This window comes from Salvia miltiorrhiza, unplaced genomic scaffold (genome assembly GCF_028751815.1).
Source record: "Salvia miltiorrhiza cultivar Shanhuang (shh) unplaced genomic scaffold, IMPLAD_Smil_shh original_scaffold_455, whole genome shotgun sequence".
In the NCBI taxonomy this organism is placed as follows: Eukaryota; Viridiplantae; Streptophyta; class Magnoliopsida; order Lamiales; family Lamiaceae; genus Salvia; species Salvia miltiorrhiza.
In genome coordinates this window covers 729537-748090 of record NW_026651553.1, presented here as the reverse complement: position 1 = coordinate 748090, position 18554 = coordinate 729537, and the positions used below count along the sequence as shown (strand labels likewise).

The 18554-nt window shown below is 33.0% G+C and overlaps 3 protein-coding genes across 7 annotated transcripts; all 3 read left to right on the top strand.

Moving 5' to 3' along the window:
* Positions 1–4990: 4990 nt before the first annotated feature.
* Positions 4991–7455, top strand: LOC131004766 (uncharacterized). Of its 4 annotated transcripts, XR_009095100.1 has the most exons (5): positions 4991–5231; positions 5518–5630; positions 5737–5871; positions 7089–7128; positions 7206–7455. XR_009095100.1 is itself a non-coding variant. In XM_057931525.1 (4 exons), exons 1-3 carry the CDS (start codon positions 5039–5041, stop codon positions 5842–5844), a joined length of 414 nt encoding a protein of 137 aa, XP_057787508.1. In that variant the 5' UTR covers positions 4991–5038; the 3' UTR covers positions 5845–5871; positions 7206–7455. The 4 variants fall into 4 exon arrangements, 3 of the variants coding, with proteins under 3 accessions (XP_057787508.1, XP_057787510.1, XP_057787509.1); XM_057931525.1 differs by lacking the exon at positions 7089–7128; XM_057931527.1 differs by lacking the exons at positions 7089–7128; positions 7206–7455 and adding an exon at positions 6161–6353.
* Positions 7456–8167: 712 nt separating this feature from the next.
* Positions 8168–10444, top strand: LOC131004765 (uncharacterized). 2 transcript variants are annotated; one of them, XM_057931523.1, is made up of 5 exons: positions 8168–8438; positions 8516–8631; positions 8707–8819; positions 8918–8953; positions 10141–10444. In XM_057931523.1, exons 1-5 carry the CDS (start codon positions 8312–8314, stop codon positions 10235–10237), a joined length of 489 nt encoding a protein of 162 aa, XP_057787506.1. In that variant the 5' UTR covers positions 8168–8311; the 3' UTR covers positions 10238–10444. The 2 variants fall into 2 exon arrangements, with proteins under 2 accessions (XP_057787506.1, XP_057787507.1); XM_057931524.1 differs by having other exon boundaries at positions 8189–8438; positions 8921–8953.
* A 4749-nt stretch (positions 10445–15193) lies between these two features.
* On the top strand, positions 15194–16160 carry LOC131004764 (uncharacterized). Its single transcript, XM_057931521.1, has 2 exons — positions 15194–15716; positions 15870–16160. The coding sequence occupies exons 1-2, from the start codon at positions 15350–15352 to the stop codon at positions 15956–15958; spliced, it is 456 nt and encodes a 151-aa protein (XP_057787504.1). The 5' UTR covers positions 15194–15349; the 3' UTR covers positions 15959–16160.
* Positions 16161–18554: the final 2394 nt, after the last annotated feature.

Below are 18554 nucleotides of genomic sequence, written 5' to 3'. Positions count from 1 at the left end.
CTACGTGTTGGCTGCTATTTTTAAGGCCATATGGGGGAGCCGAGGCCGGAGAGGCAGACTTCTGGGTGCCTGAGTGGTGCTGCGGCTTCTGTTTTTGAAGGCAGGATGATCCATACGACGATGAGTGATAGGTGAGAGAGATGCGGGGCTACGGAAAATACATAGAGTGAAAGAGAGGTGGAGATGGCGAGTAAAAAAGGCGATGTGGCGTGTTGCGGCTGCTGCTAGAGAAGGCGGCGCGGATCTGTCCATGCGGCGACGAGATGGCCTCAGCGGTTCTGAGAAATGTACGTGAAGAAAAGAAGGGCGGAGAATGGGTGTGCGTGTAGAGTGAAGAAGAAGAAGAGCGCCGACTGAAATTTGGGCGTGAATTTTGGGTTTCAAATAGGGATTCTTTCTTATGTTGTATTTTTATAATTTGGGCTTCAACTAATTGTTAGACTTAATTAATTTAATTATTGCTTTCTATAATTGCTAGGTTTATGGTTATATTCTTTCTTTTTAGGCCTAATTAATACTTCAAATGAATTTGCTTTAAATTTATGTGTTCGACCATATGTTTGACGTATTTTATTTTTTAAATTGTGTATTTTTTTTACTTACTTAATATATAATAGATTTAATACTTTTTATTTATTAATAATTAAATTTAGGTATAATATTTATTTTATATAAAATTAGAAATTGAAATTTTTTGGGGTGAATGTATATTTTGTATAATTTATATATATATATATATATATATATAATATGATTGAAGTATAAAAAGTAAACTGAAAAAAGATAATTAAATGATATTTTTTTGAGTTTGAGTTTGGTGTAAATAATTGGAGTATAACTAAATAACTAATGTTGTGCCAAGAGAATAATGATGTATGTAATGAAGATTGATTTTTAATACTATAATTAACGTTTGTTGGTATATTTTATTTTGTTTCATATCTGTTTACCTAATAATTTTATTTTATAATTTATTACTATATCATAACGAGCTTGAATTATTTAATTCGGCCCATTTTAAATTTTCATATCTAAAGAGATTTACGCCCAACAATTTTTTTCTAAAATAATGCTCATCTATCCATTTTTTTATATAAACTTTGATATAGTGTGGTCGATCTATTCATATTACCTCCTTTATATGACGTGTGTATTAAATGAAATTTTCTTCGTATACAATATTATTATTTTTCGTTAAATTAATTTTTAATCTTTTACATAAATATTAAAATATAACTTATATATAATTATTCTATTTTATCCTTATTATTACTTCATATATTATTTTTAGAAATATTAAATAAAATTATTTTAGTAATAGAAAACTTTAAGATATTTTAAATTAAAAAAGTAACTATATTTTAAAATATTTAAAAGACTAATTCCACATATTATTTGTGCCGCATTAGTGCACTTTAGTGAGCATCTAATGTTGAACTTTTGAATAGATGATTCAGTATAATTTAGTATATATATTTAATATTATTCATTCAATTTTTAATCCTTTTTCGTATATATAGTTAATATTTTTTTAAAAAATAAACATAATTATGTGATCAAATTATATAAAATATGATACAGGTATTTACTGAGAGATTACACTCATAGTTTTTATAGCTAAGTATTTATACTTTTTATAGCTACTTATTTATATAAGATAGATGATGAGTTTTCACGTGATAATCAATAAGTATTATTACTCACAAACAAATTTCTCTTTTAAATTGTGATGTAGAATAATATTAATTTAAACGGATAATAATTTTCTCATAGTGGTCCAATGAGCTAATGATAAAAATTATATATATATATATATATATATATGTGTGTGTGTGTGTGTGTGTGTGTGAGTGATACTAGGTTTAATTCATGCTTAAATAAAAACACAATGAAGTTATAATTAATGTTTAAAATTTTCATATTGTTGTATGCATTAATTTGAAAATATTATTATTCTTACATATGCATATATTATAAAATATATAAAAATAGACTTGGAACTAATAAATTATAATTATTTAAAAAGTCGTATAATTTCGATGCTCGCCGTGCATCGCACGGGAGGGCGTACTAGTTATATTTGAATTTGAGAATCCCCAAATAATTTTTCACTAATCATACTTGAATTTGAGAATCCCCAATCGATTTTTCACTAATCATACTTCAATTTTAGTATCCTCAATCTATTTTCCATTAATCATACTTCAATTTGAGAATCCCCAATCGATTTTTCACTAATCTTATTTCAATTTCATAATGCTCAATCGATTTTTCACTAATCTTATTTCAATTTTATAATCCCAGATGATTTCCTACTAATCATACTTGGATTTGATAATCCCCAATCGATTTTTCACTAATCTTATTTCAATTTCATAATCCCCGATGATTTTCCACTAATCTTATTTCAATTTCATAATCACCCAATGATTTTCCACTAATCTTATTTCAATTTCATAATCCCCCACTTGAATTTGAGAATCCTTAATTGATTTTCCATTAATCATACTTCAATTTTAGAATCATCAATCGATTTTCCACCAATCATACTTAAATTTTAGAATCCTCAATCGATTTTCCACCCATCATACTTCAATTTGAGAATCCCCAAATGATTTTTCACTAATTACACTTCAATTTCATAATCCCCAAATGATTTCCCACTAGTCATACTTGAATTTGAGAATTCTCAATCGATTTTTCACTAATCATACTTCAATTTGAGAATCCCCTATCGATTTTTCACTAACTTCAATTTTACAATCCTCAATTGGATTTCATATAATATAACTCCAATTCATAATCCCCAATTGAATTTCATGTAATCTAACTCCAATTGATTAATCCCCAGTTCCATTCTAATTAATCATACTCCTGTTTCATAATCCGCAATTGAATTTCATGTAATCTAACTTCAATTGATTAATCCCCAATTTAACTCAAATTTCATAATTCCCAATTCAATTTCATCTAATCTTACTCCAATTTTATAATTCTAATTTGATTTCATCTAATCTAATTCCAATTTCATAATCCTTAATTCATTTTCATGTTATCTAACTCCAATTTTATAATCTTAATTCGAATTCACATAATCTCGTTGTCAGTATATATTAATTTATTTTTCTATGTAACACAAATACACATTTATTATCTTAGATCCCCAAATAATATTATTTCTTATTTTTTAATTATAATTCAAAGCTATACATAAATTCTTTATATTTTGAATTTTAGTTAATACACAATTCGAGTTTATGCTCATATAAACAAATTAAAACCCACTAGCAAATAGAAAATTCAATATAGGGCATGCCAATTAATTTTATTACTATAATTATAATTAAAATTCAATTTTTTGATTTTCAATTCACTTAGAATGCTTTCGAATGAGCGAATATAAAATCGAATAATAGCTACAAATTATATAATTTTATTTATAATTCCGAACTACTCCATATATTAATTATTTATAAATTGAATTTTAATCAACCTACAAACTGAATACACACACACACACACACACACACACATATATATATATATATATATATATATATATATATATATATAAATTAAAAATCAATCAAATGAATTTATATATTTAAATTATTTAATTATTACTCCCTCCGTGCCACTCCAATAGATTCGTTTTCCTTTTTAGAATGTCCCACTCTAATAGGCTCGTTTTTCATTTTAAGTAAAAAATGTATACTTAATTGGTGTGGACCACACACACCACTTTTCTACAACTTTCCTACTAAAAAGTAAGTTTTCTTATTCTCCGTGTCCAAAAGAAATGAGCCTATTGAAGTGGAACGGAGGGAGTATTACACAACCATATTTACATGGTTGTGTATAGGGGTGTCTATTCGGGGCGGGTCGGGTACCCTACCCGAAAATTGCGGGTACCCGACCCTGACTTTTTGGCGAAACTCCCACCCGATACCCGTCCCGCCTCCACCGTCGGGTACCCTAATACCCGGCGCGGGTACCCGACGCGGGTATTAGGGTACCCGCCTACCCACCTGTTTTTAATTTATTTATTTTTTTCGATTAATTAGAGGCTAATTGAAGACTTGAAGTATTGATTCTCATTTCTTGATTCTCGGCTAATTGAAGACTTGAACTTGAAGTATTGATTCTCATTTTTTGATTCTCATTTCTCTCGTACACAGTATGTCAATATCAGTATATATATTATATATCAATATGAAGATTAATTTTAGAGCATACACCATTATTGTTAATTTGTTATACCATTCATCTCAAAGGTAGGCAGAGCCGCAGAGGGACGGCGGTGGAAGATTTGGGAGTTGGGAAGGGTAGAAACTCACGTCTGACGTCTGTGTACTGTTCACCGTGAAAGTGAAAATATTAGGGTAAAAATTTTAGTTTTACTAATTACTATTATTAAAAATTAATAAAAATATAAAATTTACATTATGTTAATATTAGATGCGGGTATCCGAGTATACCCGGTACCCGACGGGTATTCCGGATACCCGCGAAATTTCACATCATGATTCCCGATCCCGACCCGGTTCCCGTTTATTGCGGGTATCGGGTACCCGATACCCGGTCGGGTATCGGGTACGGGACGGGTAACCCGATATCCGCATCCCGTTTTGACACCCCTAGTTGTGTATTTGGATAGTTAAAAAAATTAAGTGCAACATTTCGTAATGTATGAAAATGTATTTTTAACATAAACTCAAAATATTATAAATATACAATTTTAAAATAAATTGTACAAATAAATTGAAAACAAAAAAATTAAATTATTAATTAAATCTGACATTGAAAGTAGTGCTCACTATAGTTCACTTTATTAGACATGCACAGTCAATGCGTAGAGAAAACCGGCGGTATTTTAAAGAGTAGAACCGGTCTGGGCTTCATAAAATGAAAGCCGGGTGGTCTGCTTTAGTAGACACGTGGCGGAATCTCAAGGGCAGTGTTCATATGAACAGTGTTCAGGGTAGACGAGGCACCCTAATCTCCCTCCCTCCGATCGCCTCTCTTTTACCCCCAAGCAATGGCAGGCGAATCAAGTGCAGTCATGAAGGAATCATGTGCAGACCTCAAGGAAACTGCAGATTTGAAGGAATACGAGGGGAAAGTCCTAAAGGATGCCCATAGGGAAGTAACCAAGTGTGCCGATGGTTTTCTGATCGAGTATACCGGAATTCTAGCCGACGGCGAAGACGTAACCTGGATCGCCGCCAAGAGTAAGTCCATATCAAATTGAGGTTCCTAATTTCTTCAGATTTATATATTCTTTTTCATCAAATTTCCTAATTTCTCCAGATCTATATATTCCCTTTCTCGATATCAAATTTCCTAACATCTTCAGATCTGTATATTTTTTTCTCGATTTATATATCCCTTTTCTCTATATCAAATTTCCTAACATCTTCGTATCTGTATTTTATTTTTCGCTCATTAGGGAAATATAGTTTAATTTTCAAAACTATAAACAAAATTCTCTGTTATTAACTGCTCTGTTTTGGTTAGATATTACTTCAGCTGCACTCCTAGCAAACAGGAGGAGAGTTGTATTCACCACCCCCACAGTTGTTATACTGCACAAACCAGAGTGGGATGTTGATTCCGCTAGGGTTCATAGGGTAATTCTATATCTCTCTATATTTATGTTTTTTTGGATTTGGATTTTAGAGTAGCATATTTATATTTATATTATGTATTCGCCCTTAACCTTAGAATCAATTGCAGGAAATTCAGTTGAAAAAGATTGCGAAAGAGTATCGTGCTGACTTGGCTGCAGCTGGTTATGACCCTCAAGAATATGAAGACCTTCTTCCTGATGATCTACTATTTTAATCATACTTAGTGGTCATATAATTTGATGTGAGTTAATTCCAAACTCTTTTGCAGCTATGCGTATGTTGTTTGTCTAGTATGAATTATCGTATGTTTGACGATGAAGCGCAGTCTGTTGGTAAGACGCTTCTCCTCCAACCAATTGGTCGGGAGTTCGAGTCACCCTAAGAGCTAGAGCTAGAGTGTGAGTGAATTTTTTTCCATTTTTTGGTTGTAACAATTTGAACTTGAAATTAAGTTCTTATTTCTTTATTTTATTGATAGGTTTGATCATTGGTAAGTATTTGATAAGCATCTGTTTTCCTCCTTTCATTAGGTGTCATGTAATTTGGTGCTTGCGTGGTCCCCTTTCTTCATTGTGATTTTAATGAATAATAGTGATGGAAACACACCTGAATGAATATCCATAAATAAGAAAGCCAACTCTAGGAGTGTAGGGTAATCTAGTCGAACTGAGTAAGTATTCCCTATTTTGAAGCATAATATATTTACGATAATAATTCTTTATATATATATATATTTTTTTTTTCACAATTTCGTATTTAGTCATTTCATGAAATAAATTATCATTTTCATTTACACCTGTAGAATTTAACTCAATTTTATATACATTTTAAATGTAATCTTATTCACATTTTATTAAAATTTTATTAATCTGAGCCAAAAACTATTTTTAATCAAGTAATGCGAGTTCTGATTTCAGTGTAGGGTGACTGTGTCTCATATGATTAGTTATGGCTTATGAGTCTTGGACTCTTGGGGCCTGACAAAAATAGTCTCGCCTAATCTCGAGCAATCTAACGCTCCGTAGTTGTTTTAAATCTTTAGCTATGTGGTTGCTTGGATGCTATGGATATTTGCGTTGTATGATTGCTGTGTCTCCAGTTTGTATGAATCATCTGGCATAATGATAATAGAAAACAATACATTTGTTTATGGAACAGTATGATTAAAACAAAACATATTCTTGTGTGATCTATGCCATAGGAAAGAACATTGTTAAAAAGTGATTGTAGATTAGAGCTTAAGGAATTAAAAGAAAAGGGTGGAATTTGTTGAAACTACTATAAACTCGTGTAAATGACTTGTTGAAAACTGGTTTTGACTTCAAATTTATAAAGGTTTATTTGGTGATGAATCATATTTGACTCTCATGCATTAATTAATTTTGGTTTTTCCATAGACACAGCTAAAGGTAAATCTTATGAGTATCTATTTTATGCAAATTCGTCTTATAATTGCAGGGAACATACATCTGATAATCAAGCTCCTCACATCATCATCGTATGTTTTATGAATCTGTATGTATGTTTATACAAATTGCTCTTTATGTTTGTATTTATGTATTGTTCTTTTTGCAGGGAGAGTAATTGAACAGTAGCATGGTTGTCTATTGTTGTTGGATTTAATATACTAGCTGTGTGGTTAGCAGTGTTATCTAATGTTTTGTGGGATTTTCATATACTAGTTGTTCAAACTATTTAGCTCTTTGTGGTTGCTTAGTCGATTGATGTTATGGATATTTGTGTCGCTTGTATCATCTAGTATGAGTTCTAATTACTTTTATCTGTGTAGATCATAATGAGAATAGAAAACAATACATTTTGTTAATTGAACAATATAATTAAAAGAACATATTCTTGTCCTATCTATATTATAGGAAACGACATTGTTAAAAATTGATTATAGATTAGAGCATAAGGAATTAAAAAGAAAAGGGTTGAATATGCTGAAATTTTATTTACACGTGCTAGATTATATCTATAAATTCAAATGATTTACGTGTATGATTCTCAAGTAAAAGCAATCCTTGCATACAAAAACAAACTCCATAACGAATAATCACAAAATGAGTGTTTCTGCTTCGAACTCACCAATAAACATCCACTCTCGAGCTTGAATTGTTCACTTCCCTCACTTCTTCAAGGCCACGGCCAGCCGCAGTGTCGCTTTAGTTGGTATTACCGTACTAGTACACCAGTCCGTGCGTTGCATGGTAAACATTGAAATTAAACTACATATTTAAATAAATAAATATAAATATTAATTCAAACTAAAATATAATCAGATGTAAACTGAAATTTAAAAATAAAATAAAATAATCCACATCAATTACTAAATAAATATTCGAATTTGAAAACGTAAATTTTCAACTTTGTACAAAGTCTAATGATATAATTATTGTTATCAAATAATTAAAAATTATTTAATAATAAAAATTAACATTACACATTATTACTATTGAGTATTACACGTTATACTAAATAAAGAAATATTTTCATACACAAATACAAAATGAAAACCCACAGACTATTGAGTATTACACGTTAAAGGCCAAAGAAATAATGTTTGAATCAAAAACGGAAAAAACCCACAAACTAGAGCTACCATAATATCCGCTCTCTCTCTCACAAACCTAATCTTCCTCCCTCGATCGCCTCTCTCTCCCTTTCCCCAACCTCAAGCAATGGCAGGCGAATCAAAAGATAGCGATTATCATATTATTGACAAAACCTCTTCTTGTGATGGTTATGAGATCAAGACGTCGGGAATTATAATTGATTACGACGGATTTATGTGGGTCGCCGGGAAGAGTAAGTGCCCTAATTTCTTCTCTCTAGGAAAATCGTTTAATTGGGGTAGCAATTAACTGCTGTGTTGATTTTTATAGATATCACCTCAGCTGGACTGGTACAAAGCCCCGACAAGTGTATAATCATGACCCCCGCATTAGTTCAGAGGACCACTATGGAGCGTATCAAGAAGGGTGCCGTCGCAGAAGACATGGTAATTCATTCTCTCTCTCTATATACAATTCTGCGTTGTCTTGTAATCCTTTTATTTTATTTAATTTAATTGCAGGCTCAACAGATGAAAGCGTTGTGCTCCCGATTTTATGATGACTTGTTGAAAGCTGGTTTTGACCCTGCACTATATCAACATTTATTTGGGCCCGACGCATATTTGTCTCGACCGTAATTAATTTTTACATAAATTACTTTTGTTTTTCATGTACACAACTAAATGTTAAGTATCTCTTGCAAATTTGTCTTATAAGTTTATCGATTTGCAGTAGACCTTCTGCTGCAACATCATCCGTCAAGCCAAGGTATGTTTTATTAATCTATATGTATGTCCATATTCCATATTGTATGTTTACGTATGTATAGTTCTTTTTTCTTTTTTTTGCCCTGATACTGTTCACTTACTCTCCATGCAATGCAAAAAGAACAACGCATACATAAACTTAGGGTGTGTTTGGTTTGAGGTATAAGGAAAGGATAAGCTACATTTATCACCTTATACCTCGTTTACTTTGATGTCCGGGTAGATTGTATAATTTTTCGGACAACTGCTTATCACTTGGGAAATGAATAATTTTATACCTAAGAAATGGTGGTATAATAAACGAGTGAATAAATATATTATCCTTTAAATCAAACAAGATTATAAAAATGTGATCCAACTTTAAGTAATAAATTTATACGCCATTATAATATCCCTCCATTTAGAGGGATAAAAAGCAAACACGCCCTTATACTATGGACATACATATAGATTAATAAAACATACCTTGGCTTGACAGATGATGTTGTAGGAGCTTGATCTTGGTCCATGTCAGATGTACATTCCCTGCAATTAAAAGAAGAATTTGAAGAAAAGTACATACTCATAAGATTAACCTTTAGCTGTGTCTATGGAAAAACTAAAGTAATTTATGTACAAATTAATTACATGACAATGACAGTCACATATGATTCGTCACCAAATAAATCTTCATACATTTGAGACATTGTCTCGGTATCGGGGCTACTTAACCGAACACAATATAACATTACTAATCCTATCATATTCCATAAACCGAACAACCCCTAGTATATGAAATCCCACAAAACATTAGATAACCATGCTACTATTAACTTATTCTCACTGCAAAATTATACAATCTACCCGGACATCAAAGTAAACGAGGTATAAGGTGATAAATGTAGCTTATCCTTTCCTTATACCTCAAAGCAAACACACCCTAAGTTTATGTATGCGTTGTTCTTTTTGCATGGAGAGTAAGTGAACAGTATCAGGGTTATCTAATGTTTTGTGGGCATATACTAAGGGAGTGTTTACTTTTCATATTTGATCGTTTAATATAAATTGTGAGAAGCTATTTTTTTCCATAAATTACTTGACTGTCATGTAATTAATTTATGCATAGATTACTTTGGTTTTTCCATAGACAATTAAAGGTGAATTAATCTTATGAGTATGTATTTTCTGCAAATTCATCTTATAATGCAGGGAATATCACTCTGATATGGACCAAGATCAAGCTCCTGCAACATCATCGGATTGTTGTTCTTTATGCAGGGAGGTGAACAATAGCATGGTTATCTAATGTTTTGTGGGATTTCATATACTAGCTGTTTTTTTTTGATAAATTATGTAAGTAAATTAAGACTCAAGTCTTGAGTATTAACTACTGCTAGACCAACACACGCACATATATTAGCTATTTAAACTCTAGCTGTGGTTAGCAGGATTATCTAATGTTTTGTGGCATTTCATATACTAGCTACTTAATTTGGATATTTGTGTTGTATTATTTAGCTCTGTGCATGTGGTTGCTTAGTTGATTGATTTCATGATTATTTATGTGGTATGATTTTTGTGTCTGTAGTTTGTATGAATAATCTAGCATGAGTTCAAATTACTTTAATGTGTGTAGATCATAATGATAATAGAAAATAATACATTTCTTAATTGAACCATATAGTTAAAAGAACATATTCTTGTGTGACCTATATTAACATCGTTAAAAAGTGGTTATAGATTAGAACTGAAGGAATTAAAAGGGAAGTGTGGAATATGCTGAAATTGTGTTAGTATGTATAAACACTATAAAAGCATTTTTGAATGTATAAACACTATAGTAAGTATAAACTCATTTAAAAAATTTATTTACATGTGTTAGATTAGATCTATCAATTCGAATGTTATATCATGTATGATTCTCGAGTAAATGATCCTATTCAAGTAGGACAAAAATACGTTGCACATTGTCAAAAGGTTGGATACAATACAAAGGATACAATTTTGAGTTTTCTTAATTACTTTAATTTTAATAATTTAAAATTATATAATTTTAATTTAAGAAAATTTATTATTAAAATTAGTGTCATTTAAATTAAATTAATGTGTTATTTTAATTTGTCTCACTTAAATTAATTAAAAAAAATAAATTAAACTAATTTATGAGTGAGCAGAATGAGTAGAACAGTGCATATGAATGAGTCAGTAATTGACTCAATCAATACAAATGCTATTAATAAATGCCAAATCAGGAAGGAAAAAGAAAAGTGATGAGGAGTAAAATACTCATTAGCACACTGCATTATTTAATTGGTTAGGATATTAGTATTATTTATTATTATCGAATTAACATTTATAATGCAAATCAGAGAACTTTACCTGCGCAAACCAAGATGAGAGACTAACAAATACTCATTATTTTCATAGATTATATATTTTAAACAATTATCCTTAAATTAAATATATATGGGGAATATATCAATCAAATACTCTTTTATAAAACAAAATTCTTTTAAGTAATAGGTATAAATATATATTTAAATATTAAAAAAAACTCTCAAAATTTGGGAGGGGGCTTCAGCCCCCCTAGCCCCCCTGCTCCGCCCCTGGTCTGGGGGCAGCAGTCCCCGAGAATTTTTTTTCTAATATTTTGTATATTTAAAATACTTTTTTACTAAAATATGAGCATACTAATAATAATAACGAACAAATTTTTTCATAAATTATATAGTTCGAATATATTTGGACGTAGAAACTAGAAGGGTTAATGTCGTGAAAAACCATGAACTTTGGTGCTATTTTCAAACTTTCCATGAACTATTTTTTTTATCCAATTTTCCATGAACTTAAACACCCGAACAATTTTTCCACAATTTTCAATAAGCCCCAATTAGAGTGCTGACATGGCACTCTTTAATTCACCTGAAAGATGACATGTCTTCGCCGGCGACATTAAGAAACGACGTCGTCTACATTGGCATCAAACTACGTCGTTTTCTTCATTTTTTATTTCCTACATCTATTTAGGTCTACATTTGGGGAAATTAAGAAATCACTTCCCCATTTCCACGATTGAGGGTTTCAGAAGAATCTGATGAATTTCTCGCCTTCATCATCTTATGGCGCGTCTTCTTCCATGGCTACACCTGATTCCCTCCCTGAATGTACGTGCAAACTTCGAGTGGAGATGAAAACGTCGTGAACGTACCTCAATCCTGGGCGAAGATTCCTCAGATGCTCCAACAAAGAGGTGATTGTCACGTTTTTTTTTGCTTTTGAGTTTATTTCTGTTCTCTCTTTTTCCTTAAAGCAACAATCTTTGTTGTTGCAGAAACAATGTGGCTTCTTTGAGTGGGTAGATTGTTGGAGGATGAAGTGAGACTCCTCAGAATGGAGAAGGTTAAGGGCAGCAAGAACTGGAAGAAGAAGGTGTTTGTTTGTGCTTGTGTTGTTGGAGTTGTTAGTGTGGTAATTCAAGCATTTGTTGCTTAGGGTATAGGGTTGATGGTGTTTTGTTGTCATTCCTCTTGTAACAACCTTGTAATCTCATTGGCAATGGTAATGAGAAGTAAGTTTATTTTCAGAGTTCTGTGCAATTATATGTGCTGAATGTTCAAGAAATGGAATAACATAACTGATTATGATATTTATACCATCAAAAACTGAGACAAAACATCTTCAACATCAACAATCCAAATTCAAATTGTCTTAATCCATCTTGAAGAAACAGAAACATGAAAAGTTTGTACATCAAAAACATCAAAAACACCAAACAACATCAAATGGACAGATGGACAGCTCATCTCCACTTCAACAATCCATCTTCAAGTGTTGGTTTGGGATTCATGTGTAGGGCCTTGAATGGACAGATCCTCTCCTCTTGGGATTTGTTGCACATAACTCCCACTTGCAATATAAGAGTTCCCTGTTTCTTCTCCAATGTAATGGCCTATTCCTTTGCTTGCCTACAATGATGTAAACAAAGTACCATGTAAATTGTAATGCCAAATGAAAATAACATAAGAAACTTAAGGATAACACAGTTTACCTCTTGTCTCTCCATTGCAATCTCCCTTCCCCGGCCCCTACCCCTGCCACTGCCCTTGGGCCTGCCCCTGCCCCTGCCCGTTCCTCTTGATGATGCAGCCACTGTTGTCTGTGGTTCAGGGGGTTCAGGGGGTGGGCCTCTGTTGTGGTGTCTGTGGCCTCTGTTGTGGGTGCCTTAGTGGGTTCAGTTGGTTCAGTGGGTTCAGGGGGTGGGTACTTTCTTGGTCTTCCCGGCTTCCTCTTCTCACCTTCAGGCTTCTCCACTTCAGCATTCTTGCATGTCCTTGAATTATGCCCAACTTGTAAACACCTTTGACATGTCATCATGGTACATGTCTTTCTCAGCCTTGAAGGGTTTTTTGGGTCTTTCTCATCCTTGTCTCTTCTCCTCTTCTTCTTTGGTCTACCCAGGATGACCTTTAACTATGCTCCATGATATCAGTGCTTTCTTACACTGAAAACCATCCTCAAACCGCATGCCTAGAACAAGCTTCAAATCTGCAATATCTCTCCTTGGATCATACACAGCTTTAGGTTGTTTGCTTCTAACAACTTGACCATCTGAGTCACTGCTATCAGACCTCTCTTTGTCAGAATCATCATATTCAGACAATCTTTCTTCTTCATTCTCTTTCTCTAAACCCATTTCAGCAATGACACCAATACTTTCCCTGACATTGCTTCTTGCTTGCATATACTCTTCATCTTCTGACCCTAGCTCTTTATCACCTAAAGAATCATATGACTCTACGTCCTTTGTCTCACTAAATTGAGGAACATAATCATCATCATCTTCATCTGTTTCATGCAGCTCCTCCATCAACACATCATGCTCAGTCCTTGGCTCAATATGCACATTCTGCTCCTTCACCACTCTGTCAGTATCCTTGCCCTTCCTTAACTCAATCTGCACATTCTGCTCTTTCACTACACTAGCAGGCTCTTCCCTATCAAACACCTTCTCTTTCCCTTTGGACTGATTTACCTTCCCCTTCCCCTTATTACTACTACTCTTAGTGGTTGTTATAGTCTTCGTAACTGTCTTAGTAACAGTTTCAGATTCAGTGACAGTCTTCTTGACCTTTCCCTTTTTCCCATCATCAACATAGATACTCACACATGTAATTGTAGATGTACAACATTGTATCATTTGCATTACCTGCTTATCATCACACAAATCCATAAACACTAAAGTTCTAGGAACCTTGAAAGCTAAACACCTCCAAGAAGTATATCCAAGCTGCTTGATTTCCTCCTCTAAGTCAAAATAACCAAACCTATCCTTATCTAAACCGAATTTCCCCAAAACGTCACCACCTGAGTACAATCTACTTGCGCCTAAGTGGACAAACTTCCCACCACGGTGAATATACAAGCCAAATGAGTCACTGCGCAAATTGAAAAAAAGGATATTCAATGTGATGGATGGGCAAGAAGAAGATAGTAAATCAAAATCAAAGATTCACAGCAATAGGCAAGTAAAGACTCAATTTTTTCTCTGACCTAAGGGCGGCAAAGTACTATGGGCGACAAATTCTATACAGGGGGAAAGAGAAATACCTATCTCCCATTTCGCGAAATATCGTCGTCAATATCTCTTACTTCGTCTTCTTCTCGGCGTCTCACTCGCAATATCTCGTCGTCCCAAGGTCAAATTCTCCCATAACAGTTGCAGTCAAGATTCGACAATGGTGAATGTAAGAAAATGCGGTGAAATTAGGTTAGGGTTAATATGATTTAACCCCAGCAAAAGAAACGGCATCGTTTGATGCGAATTCTAGCTCAAACGACGTCTTTTCATATACTTTATCAAAACGCCGTCGTTTCGACTAATGCCACGTAATGCCACGTAGGCGCCACCTAAGACCGGACAATCACCGGAGGTAAAAATTGTGGAAAAATTGTTCGGGTATTTAAGTTCATGAAAAATTGGATAAAAAAAATAGTTCGTGGAAAATTTGAAAATAGCACCAAAGTTCATGGTTTTTCACGAACTAGAAGTAGTACTGCTATTTTTCGCGCAAAGGTGGAGTATTGTAATTTGGATTTTAATTTTTAAATCAATAAATTAAATTCGTCGACAATGATAAGATGATACAGCTCGAGAATATTCCCGCACATCTATAAATCTACTCCTACTCAAAATTGAGGCGGCGACAGGTTGCGTGGACCCTATTTAAGGTGACCCGGTCCCACAATCCCCGTCAGACAAAAAACCACCCCTTGAGACTTGAGACAACTCGCTCCACCTCACCTCTATATATACCTCCCCAGATTCCCAATCCCACTATTCCCGCTCCCCTCAAATAAACAACTCAAAAAAGGAAATTATTTCCCACCGCCCCCACACGGCGGCGCAACCCCCACCTCCATGTCGGAACCCGAGCAGCGCCTCCGCCGCGGAAACCAGCCGCCTCTCTGCAAGCAGAATTCGTGGTCCCCCGACATCCTGCGCGACGAGGCCTGGACCAACCGCCGCAGGAGCCACCGCCTCCGCCGCGGCCGCAGCGTCACCGACGACGACCTCGACGAGCTGCGCGCCTGCTTCGAGCTAGGATTCAATTTCGACTCCCCCGATTTGGATCCGAAGCTCTCCTCGACTTTCCCGGCGCTGGAGCTGTACTGCGCTGTGAACCGCCAGTACAGCAATAGCCTTTCCCGCTCTTCGTCTGCGTCGTTCTCCGATTGCGATTCAGCTTCTTCAACTCTCGAGAGCGGAGGATCGTTCATCGATCCAGGTAAAAATAAAATAAGTTCAATCTACTTTTGCTCGAATTTTGATTTTGATCGGTTGCGTGCAGCAGGGGAAAGTGTTTTTGAACGTTTTACGGTTTTTGTGATGTCGATCGATTTAGATATATGAATTAATTTCGATTTTGTTTGTTGAATAGGTGAAGATCCGGAGATGGTGAAAACGAGATTGAAGCATTGGGCGCAAGTGGTGGCGTGTTCGGTGCGCCAATCTCCGCCTAACTTATGATTGGATTGTTGTTTGTTGCAATTAAAATTGCAATTTGAACTAATTAATGACTGATAATCAAACTTTTTGCCCTAATTACTGGGGTTATGTAAATAACATTTTCCTTTAATTGCTGTTTGAAATTTCTTCGACCATTAGTATGTTAATTAGACGAATTAAATCTAGAGTTGGACCAAATATAATTTTGTTTTGATTTGTTCAATCTGTTATCGAAATTTATATCGGTTTGAATTTGAATGAATTTTAAATACATCGTACCTCATAATGCATCATATTAAATATAGAAAAATAAATTAAAATTGTTGATCGGTTCAAATTTAAATTAATTTGTGCTTTACTAATCTTGAATTCGGACTGATTAATTGATCTGACTGCTAGTTATAACCATAAAACTATGTTTGATTCATATTGAGTAAATTTTAAGCGTTCAAGAAACAACTGCATGAAATTATTGATGGAATGCAGAGCTAAATTTGATTATTCAGAAAATGGAGACATATACGTATAGACTCATGTCATATACATGGATTGCATGTGCTTGCTGCTTGTCCTTTAGGTTATTGGGATCAAAATCAAATAATGCTTCTATTTATTTTCAAATACCTAACACTACATTAATACGTTTCAATTGCCTAAACATTTCTTTGACCGTTTTTTTTAAAAAAAAATTATCAGACTTTTGTATTTAAAGTCGTTGGCGTTTCTCAAGAAAAAAAACAAACCAAATGACTGTCTTTAATTGGAAGACTAGGTTCGTCAAAATTTGACAATTCAAAGAAAATTACCATATCGTAATTGAACTTTTGGTATGGTGAATTACTAATTTGGACCAAATATACTTTACTTTCCTTATACCTCCGGCCTGCGAGGAGTTGGGAGAATAAATGGGAAGTTGCTTCTTCTTCTTCTTCTTCTTCTATTTTTTATTTTTTTTAACGATAAACGAAATTTATAATCGTTGGTTATTCGAGGTGTCTACTAGATAAAATCCATTCTTTTACGATAACTACATATATAGGATAGATAAATCACATTTGGAAAACTAAATATTATAAACTCATTCTAGAAAATATTGTGTGTGTATGTATTCTTTGAAAAAAACATGAGCAGTGTAAAGATTACTACTTTTTTTGAGTTTTGGTTTATTGGTTATCAAGTTGTGTTATGCTTAAAGAAAACAATGGATAGAATCGAAAGATATTTTAGAAAGATATGGAAGCTGTTAAAGATTATATTATATATTTTCGTCCTAGATATTTTAGGCTAAATTAAAGAGATCATGATTCAAATAAAAAGTTATCATTACTTGATAAACGTACACCTTTTGTATAGTGTGTGGATTACATTGGCTTGATTTACGAGTCACCGTGAGTCCGTGATTTGTTAACAAATTCTGAAAAAGATAAAAATCTTACCCCCTCTCTCCCAATAAATGGTACAAAATTTTTAAACACTTAAATTATTGAAAATGTATAAACGGATTAAAAGTGATAGGTCTATATTATTTTAAAATTAAATTTTGTCATTTGTGAACATTCCAAAATAAAATATTTCTCACTTTTAATGGAAAAAGGGAATATAAAATATATTCTTTTGCTAATTAAATTAAGTATATACATTCAATTTCTCTCTAATGAACAAAACTCGCAGTCTCTGTCCATTGGGCCTTGGTTAATTAAGTATATTACGTTGAAAATAAGTAAGTGGTGATTTTGTTTACTTTTTGTTGGTCTGTTTAGGAGCATCTCCAGTGGAAAGCTCTAAAATCATCCAATATTTTTAATATTTAACTAATTTTTTTTATCTTTCACACCACTAATATTGTATCCAAATTTCAACCACACATATTTTATGGTTTATTAGTGATTACTCCAATCTTCCAACCACAACATTTTAAGTAATTATTTTATTATTACTTTTAATTGTATTAAAATAAACTAAAACAATAGAAAATTGTAAAAAATAGAAATTGATAAAAAAAAATAATAAAGAATTGTGTTTCTATGTAATTATGAAACATATAAGTGTCGATTCGTAAAGATTTTTTTTTATAAATAATACAATATACAAAAGATATATTTAAGATCCAAAAAAATTTAACGAGTCAAAACAAAAGTGATATGTGTCACAATATTGATGTCTATTTAAATGGAATGAAAAAATAAAAATTTTGAATATAAATATATAAAAATGTTCAATTTTAATGATTATATCAAAATTAAACTAAATAAATAATCAGAATATAACAAGTGTCACACAAATAATAACATAAATTGAAGGTTGGGGTCGGTCTAATTGCCACCATGGGCGGGCTCCACATCATGTTGCATTTTTTTAGCTAATTACTTACCTGGCGGCCGACCAAGCAACGCTTTGGTTGCTGCTATAAAAGAGGCCCTAATTTTCCTATTTCAATTTTATTCCATTTTAATTATTCAAGTTTCAATTTCAGTATTTCATTCAAATTTAATTTAATTTTTACATTAGTTAAAATTAAAATTATAATAATTAAAATCTAGACTAAATCAATTTTCTGCGCTTCATGACTTTAGCGAGCATATTATTGTACACTACCAATTGTGCTTCCCACATCTTA

Bases quoted from the DNA above. Each gene is read 5' to 3' on its own strand.
- LOC131004766 (XM_057931525.1), top strand. From the start codon at position 5,039: ATGGCAGGCGAATCAAGTGCAGTCATGAAGGAATCATGTGCAGACCTC. The intron at 5,232-5,517 runs GTAAGTCCATAT...TGTTTTGGTTAG, and splicing joins AACCTGGATCGCCGCCAAGA to ATATTACTTCAGCTGCACTC. The intron at 5,631-5,736 runs GTAATTCTATAT...AATCAATTGCAG, and splicing joins ATTCCGCTAGGGTTCATAGG to GAAATTCAGTTGAAAAAGAT.
- LOC131004765 (XM_057931523.1), top strand. From the start codon at position 8,312: ATGGCAGGCGAATCAAAAGATAGCGATTATCATATTATTGACAAAACC. The intron at 8,632-8,706 runs GTAATTCATTCT...ATTTAATTGCAG, and splicing joins GTGCCGTCGCAGAAGACATG to GCTCAACAGATGAAAGCGTT. The intron at 8,820-8,917 runs GTAATTAATTTT...ATCGATTTGCAG, and splicing joins GACGCATATTTGTCTCGACC to TAGACCTTCTGCTGCAACAT.
- LOC131004764 (XM_057931521.1), top strand. From the start codon at position 15,350: ATGTCGGAACCCGAGCAGCGCCTCCGCCGCGGAAACCAGCCGCCTCTC. The intron at 15,717-15,869 runs GTAAAAATAAAA...TTTGTTGAATAG, and splicing joins AGGATCGTTCATCGATCCAG to GTGAAGATCCGGAGATGGTG.